Here is a 7,890-nt window from a genome sequence, read left to right as displayed (position 1 = left end):
TGTGCCGGCACCGCCGCTCACGGCGGCAGCGCGGGTGGCGGCGGGGGGAGACGCCGCTATTTTCCTTAAAGGGGATTCGCGGTTTGTTCAGCTCTTAATAACGTGAGCTCCCGGGCGCGCATTTCACGGCTCAGAGGATAAGTCGCGTTAGTGTCGGGCTGGCTGGGTATGTGCGAATCCCCGCTCTCCTCCCAGCCCGGGAACCTCTGCCTCTGCCTCTGCCTCTGCCCGGAGCCGCCCCCAGCCCGGCCTGCTGGGGAGGAACTGCGCGCGCCGCACTGCGCGCCCGCCGATGAGCGCGTCCGCCTCGGTGCGGAGCCCTGGAAGCGGTTAGAGCTGCTAATGGTAACAAACTCTTTCTCCAGGTCATGCAGCAGACATGCACTGTAAACTGCTGTTTATTACAGTACACTCTGTTGACAGCCAGTCACAAACATAAGAGGTTTAAAACAGAGTAAATAATTGCAGAAAAATCTATTTCTAAAAATTATGCAGGTGTAAATTGCTCCGGAAACAGGTCACCTGCAAACAAATCTTTAAAAAGAAAAAAAGTGTTGTGCTTTATTGCTATAAAAATATTAATGCTAACTGTCAAATATCTGGACTGAAAACTATACTCAGTTCAAATGCAAAAAGGTCCAAGTCACCCTTTATCATTAATTTAAATTGCTTAGTAAAAAAACCCACTTTTAAAATTTGGACCCAATAAATCCATAGTATGTGCAACTTTATCAGAATGCAATGTTTCAACTAAACCTAATTTTAAATTGCATTGAGAAAGCTACTAGGCATATTTGCAAGTTAAGAATGACATCACGTAGATTTGGTTTTTTGAATAGGTTTTTCCCCTTTCTCCTCTAGGCCATAAGAGATTTGAACAATACTTTGTAGCAGACAAGAAAGAAGGGTAATTAATCTTTGATACTTTTGGTTTTAGGGAACACTTTTCTCACTTCATCCTTGATACCAATATATCCTTTTCCATTAAAGTATATGCTAGAGAAGTATATGCTTGAAAGGTACCTTAACAAAGTTGTTATCTTTCAACAATATTTATCAGATGTACATAAAATTGCTACCATTACGTATTAGCAAAAGGGTCATTTATGTGCTGTTTGACTAATCTCTTTAGTAAACAGTTCATCTGGGATAATCATTTTTATTACCAGTGAACAAGCCTATCCTAATTTTGGCACACCTGGCATTCAGGTACTTTGCTGACTTTACAAGAATCTGATTTAAGAGGTACACTATTGTAAATTAAATTTGGCAATTTTATAATAGAAATTCAAAATGAGACCCTACTTCTCCTCCCTGTTTACTTCAAGAACAGAATCCTGTCAGTAGCTACCGAGAAAATATCCTAGCGTTACACCAGTCTTCCCAGATTAAGGTCTCGATCCTAAAAATCAGTATTCATGCACATAATCATGACTTTGGGGTTATTCAGGCAATCATTAATTGCAAAAAAACAAAAACAAAAACAAAAAACCCAAACCAAACCCCAAACCAGCGTGTAACATCAATCTCAAAGGTAATATTGAAGCATGACAAGCAATAATGTGAATTACAGTACTGAGTGACTTACGGTTTCATTTTACCTTGTCAGATGACAATTAAAAACGTGCTTATCTGACAGACAATTTCAGTCATGAGTTCTTGCTATAAAAAGTCTTAATTCTTAAATTCTTAGCATATCTACTGAATAAAAAAATCAAATATATGCAAAAACAGTGATCCAATCAATTCTCATACATTAAGACTGTACTTCTTTAAAGTGGGAATACAGATGCCGAAGAAAATCTTCCTTAGATGTTATAGATGGTGGGAAAACTTCTCGACAGAATTCACATATTCCACACTGATTCAGTTCAGAGTCTGTATAGGCTTGTGCCAGCAAAACATTGTCTTGAGGCTGCCAAACAAGCTAAAAGAAACAGAAAATGATTACTGCTGTGGTTTACCATGAATACATTTATAAAAAAAAACCTGCCTATTTAAACTAAGCGTACTTTATATGTACCTGACCAGAGACATAACTAGAAAGTTCTCGTTTAAGAAAAGCAAGAGAGGACTTTGATTTTTTTTTAAGTTCCACAAACATACTATCCTTGCAAACATTTCAAATGCTCTAGTACCTATTCTTGATAAATACTGCTGTTAACAAAATCTACTATCAGTATGACAAATACTAAGGCTTTTCATTAACATTTCAATATTTTATTGTAGAAATCATAATACATAATAGCCATTTAACAGAAATAAGAATAAACATTTTTACCTTAGAATAAAATACATGCTTACTGTAAAAAGTTAATATGAAACAGACTTTATTTCTGTTCTTACTGGTACATATCTAGTTTTCAGTTTACTGAGAAAATAAGCAGAACAATGTCATATGGCTTAAGCTACTTGTCTAGTCTGACTGCCTTTTAGTGTAAATATATATTAAATAATCTCAGTTTTGGGATGCATTCTGCCATGACAGCATCAGCTTAATAGAGCTATCTGAATATCTGCCCATGCATTCAGGCAAGTCTGTAAATGGTGCTAAATTTGGTTTCTGCAGCTGTATTGTTCTTGGTACCTGAATCAGTCAGTGTAAAGCCAGCAAGTCTGTTTACCTGACAACATAGTTGTAGACTCTTCAGCATGAGACATACTATAAGTCAGAGGGTACACTAATTATATAGCTTGATATCAAGTAGGAATCAAAATGTCTTCTATCAGCTTTCAAAGTAAAGTTAAAAAATAAGTTTCATTAATATTAGCAGCACAGGGTAAAATACATCATTATGTTACATGGCCAGGAAGACTAGGTTTCGAGTAAATTGAAAACTAACTGCATACTGCTGTGACTGCAAAGCAGACAGAATGGCAGCAAGCTGGTATCAGCTCTATGTGGGGATGGAACCTAGGAGAGGAGAGAGCCCTACAGTTTTTCTGGCTCAGCTTCCTCTCTATTGCCTCAATCACACTTGGAAAGGCAAGAAAGAATACTTTAGAAAGCAGTTTCTTTTGAAGTTTTAAATTCCTTGCTATCTATACTTACCCAAGAGTTTTAATTTTCATCTCTCATTCAAATTTCATCAGACCAAATGGTTGGAATCTTTTGTTTATTCTTCCCATGGTAACTCACTGTACAGCTAACCTGGCTTTCACAGTGGTTAATCCTTATTTTTTAAACCAGCTACAACTTCTTGGAGTCAATTTCCTGTCCATTCCATGTTTAAACAGTGTTTAGCTTATCAAATAGCAGTAGCAGATTTACTGTCTTTCATTATGGTCAGCAATCCATATGATTAAATTGACTAATTAGTAATTAAGTGCAATCACACCACTTTTTTCAGCTCGGAGAGTCTCCTTATTGTATGTTGTTGGTGTAAATTGCATATTAAATCTATCTAGACGCTGACACGCTTAAATATCCCTGCAGAAATGTGTTTAGAATTACTTCTTTTTAATATCACATCATGTAAGGAAATACCATTTTTAAAAAGCTAAAATATTCTTGTAAAAACTCTACTGAGGACATAATAAGATTTCTAATCTTAGAAACACAACATGGGGAAGCACTCATCCAGCAACACACTGGAGCAGGCACTTAACTTCCATTTCTTCCTTTTGAGTATTAAGCATGTGCTTAAAATGTTTTTCTGAATAGGAATATATTTAAGCAAATGCTTCTTTTCAAGAAAGTTAATACTCGGATTAAGATCCATGGACGAGTGACTTGCTTTTAAAATCATAAACATCCCTATTAAATGTTTTTGGTAGAAATAACCCCCTCAAATTGTGAACACCCAGTAAGCAAATGCATATAAGTGCAAGTCTCAGTTAACAGCAGTCTGTAAAATCATATGTCCACTAATATCCATGTTTATTTTAAACTGCTGCTCTTTTCAGTCACATGTTTCTTAAGAAGTTACTACATCCTAAGGAAACAGTACTGAGTTTTCACATTTAGTATCCACAAAGAAGGAAAGAGCTAAATTTATTACAGCAACTGAGAGCAGTTCCAAGAACTTACTGTTGCCAAATCTATTGCATTTATGGGGTTTTCCATTTTATAAGTTAACATATGTAGTAAATACTTGAAAGTTTTATCTACACTAGGAAAAAAGATCAGGTAACTCATTCCTCCCTATTGAAGCTTCACCAACGGCAGGGATGATGGAAACCATAAGCAGTGTAACTACCCCTTAAAAAGGTGGTAAAAATACTAAGAACAAGTATTATGCATACATTTCACTAAGGTTAATGTAGTCAAAAGGGCATGTGTGCAAGTAACTTCTTAAAAACATCAGTATTTTATTCTACATATATATGATCTTTGAATCCCATCCTTGACACAATAGTCAGCAAAAAGTCCAAAGCTGAAGCCTATTCTTTAGAAAAATATGCACCATAACCTTTTGAAGGCAGTTAAATAAAGGTGAAGTGTGTTTAAATATATATAGACAGATGTATATGGTTTCTAAAGTAAAATTGGCTTGTTTCAAACATTCTACATAAGATGCAACATTTTAATCAATGTTCTTTATGTTCTACAGTGCTATATAGATACAACTTACAAATACTGAAACAGTTTCTCATTGCCTTTTTTCCCCAAATGTTAGCATTATTACATTTTCTGCACAAAATAGATCATTTCCATTCTAAATGATGGACCTAAATTTATTTCCTTATTCTGCAGAAATATTAATGATCAAACCTAAAGGCTGACTGCTATTCAACAGCAGTTCTTCTCTACTTTTTAAGCTGCATACTCCCCTATCAATTTATAATCGCATACCAGCTGTTTCACTTGCTGTAATACACAATGCAGGGTGCCATCTATTGAAAAATGAATACACAGACTAACTAGTAAAAGAACAAGCTGGAGAGAGAACAGAGAAAAAGGGAAGAGTAACAAGCAATAGAGTGAAATGCTTCACAGCTCCACAGGAATTCTACCAGTAATAAAATAATGGTTTAATTTGTTTAACTCAGTCACGAGTATAACTGAGGATCCAATGAAAAATAAAGCATGATAAAAGTGCAGTTACTAGGTTAGTATAGAATTGAGATCTTCTACATTACAAATAGGTATTTAAAATATATTTTGAAAAATCAGCCTTATAGTTTAAAATAAAATGATGAAGGACAGCAGAGTTTCCATGTGTTAAACTTTCCATCCAAAACTGGTTTACAGGAGAAAATTAAACTAGACTGGGTAGGTTTTGGCAGAGGAAATCATCAAATATAGGATGTCCTACAAGTGCTTTCCAAATGCTAGTTTTGCTTGTCATGCAGTGACAAAATTGAGAGATAAAACTCTTTCACTGCATGTACCTTATCATTGGCAAAGAACACAAAACCACATCAATGCAAATAGTAAAAATCCTCCAAATCCAGAACTCCTAAATATCACCACTTGCTTGAAAAATCTCTTCTCTCACGAGGAGTGAGAAAAGCCACAAAAATATAAAAAAAATCTGAGTCTATAAAGGTCCACAAGAATTTTGCCAGTAATTTCAGTTGAGACAGGATGTGAGGCATAATCAGCAAAATATTCAGAGATGTGATTGTGAGAACCTGCTTAAAAGCTTCTCTGAGTGGCCAGCAATCAGACCTTGCTTTTAGAAGCTCCCATGAACTTCAAATAGGTATGACTGAAATTCACACCCGAAGTACCTACATAAACATAAGCTCAGTATTTTAGTGTATTCCCATTTATTTATTAAAAAAGATTTCCTACTTGACTGCTTAATATGCATAACATATTTTAATGTCAAGTTTCTTAGAGGGAAAGAGTGGGGTGCTGCTTATACCTCAGATCTAGGTGAAGACCAGATCATTTTTTTCCACAGTGAAGTATGTATCTATTTTTTTTTAATTAGTCTATTTGTCATATTCTCTGCTGTACATTAAAACAATTAAAACAATTATATGCCCTATTAATCTGAGATCAAGGGTAGAAAGAAAGCAATCTAGGGGGTAGTTTAGGGTATTAATGACAGCTTTGAAATAGATATAGGAGCAATTAATATCTACTATCTACATGGCCTGAAACTTGTGCAAGCATATACAGTGCTTACATCTGCTTAAATTCCTGCCCTATTTCACTGGAAAAGTGCCTTGTACACATACTTCAGTATTAGGGAAAACATATGCTCTCGGGCAAGTCAGATACCTCACAGAATATATTAATCCTATCTCAAAGACTTTGCAAAGCACTTGTCTGAGTCGTTACCTTTTTTGAAATGTACAGCAGAAATAGAAAGATACCTGATGAGGACCTCTGATGGTTGTCCCAGCAGCTTCCAAGGAAGAAAAAATTACTTCAGGTACAGTGGGGTTTGTGTGCTTAGGTACAAATGTGAGACCGGTGTCTGTTGTTTTTAAACATGTTTTGTCACGGGTATTTTCTATGGGCATGTTTGCATGATTTGGGGGGTTTGTTTTGTCAACAGCAGTTAAGTTTTGTAAAACTGAGGTCATGAGATCAACTCCATGAGCTTCAAATGAGTTAGATTCCAATTTACTGAGGTTAACAGCATGGTCTCTGTGCTCCAGGTTAAAATGATGATCTTGAAGCATGTTTTCAGCTATACCAGTACAAGGAACTGTTGGTTTATCCTGAGTGCTCTGCAAGAAAGCAGAGTCATTGTCTGTAGGTGGAAACTTGACATTAAATTTAGAAAGTGATTCTACAGAGTTGTTGTCCTCATCTTGGCCCACTCCTCTTGGTGTGATAGATGTGATGCATGATGCACCTCTATTTATATCCTTTATAACCCGAGGTTTAAAAAGCTCTTCTGCTTGTTCATCAGTTTTATCAGTACACTGTATAGGCATGGAAAACTGTATTTCTGCGAAGAAAGAAAGAAAGAAGAAAACATTAAACTATCCATCTGAAAATAATTATTAAGGTGTGCAGGGGGTGGTGTTGCAGCATTTTTCCTGAGAGGCTTTTGATTTTCCTTCTTGGCCTTTTAGCCTTTATTTTTTCTCCTTGAAGTTAATTTGAGGCACATTTCTCTTTCACAGACATTAGCTCTGACACAGAAACTACCAGAACGGAAATAAAAGTAAATCATTCCATTCTAATAATTCTATTTCTTTTTGATTTATGGCTATAAACATTTCCATTTTATTGAAACTTATGTTGTCCCATACTCTTAACACATACTTGCATATATTTACTGAAGTGTTCTGGCAGAAATAGAAGCTGGAACCGAAACTATTTCATACAGTGCCAACAACATGCTAGGCACCATAAGCAAGATTTTAGAAGGTATTCAGGTGCTGAACTCCCATTGATTTCTGAATTAGATAAACATTTCAACTGTATAACTATTCAGAAGAGGGACCATATTTTCCCTGGGTTTTGAGAATTCCCCATACACTTAGGGCACTTTAGTAACAAAAATAATACAGAATTACTTCTAATCAGGTGAGGGAATAACTTCAGTGTGCATTTATTGTACAAAGGCCTCCTGACATCACTCAGATATTGTAGTAATGTGGGCCAGATAACTAACAGAAATCGAACAGATTAAATTTATATCACACATAGCTTTTCACATAGCTGAGCTAGGCATGTATTTAATGAAAAACAAGTCCAGTCTGGAATAAGTTGCCAAGGCCCCCCAGTTCCCCCCACCTCCCCAAATCACACAGTTTGGTAGTGTTCATTCAGAATATAACAATACAGTTCAGCCATAACCAGTTGAAGCCACAGGTTACACATTCTCAGTTCACATAAAAAGAAACTTGAGTAATGGCATAACTTAAATTAGAGGCAAGTGCTGGAATCAGTGCCTTTTGCTTCAACCATGTTAAGTTTGGCAGGTGTTTTCTGAAACCTCTTAGAGCCTGATCCTAACGTCAAGAAAAGCTGGTAGG

General features: G+C 36.1%; 1 protein-coding gene across 3 annotated transcripts in view; it reads right to left on the bottom strand.

The window, feature by feature from the left end:
* Positions 1–380: 380 nt before the first annotated feature.
* Positions 381–7,890, bottom strand: part of TANK (TRAF family member associated NFKB activator) — a 29,139-nt gene continuing 21,629 nt past the window's right edge. For 2 of the 3 annotated variants that reach the window (XM_064514844.1, XM_064514847.1), the window contains 2 exons: positions 6,271–6,854; positions 381–1,927 (listed from right to left, as the gene is read on the bottom strand). In XM_064514844.1, the coding sequence (XP_064370914.1) occupies positions 1,757–1,927; positions 6,271–6,854 (755 nt within the window). In that variant the 3' untranslated portion in view covers positions 381–1,756. Of the gene's footprint in view, positions 1,928–6,235; positions 6,855–7,890 lie in introns of all 3 variants that reach the window. The other variant, XM_064514845.1, reaches the window with a different exon arrangement.

The sequence above is a fragment of the Dromaius novaehollandiae genome, chromosome 7, assembly GCF_036370855.1.
Source record: "Dromaius novaehollandiae isolate bDroNov1 chromosome 7, bDroNov1.hap1, whole genome shotgun sequence".
Lineage (NCBI taxonomy): Eukaryota > Metazoa > Chordata > Aves > Casuariiformes > Dromaiidae > Dromaius > Dromaius novaehollandiae.
This window is presented reverse-complemented; position numbering and strand designations above follow the sequence as displayed.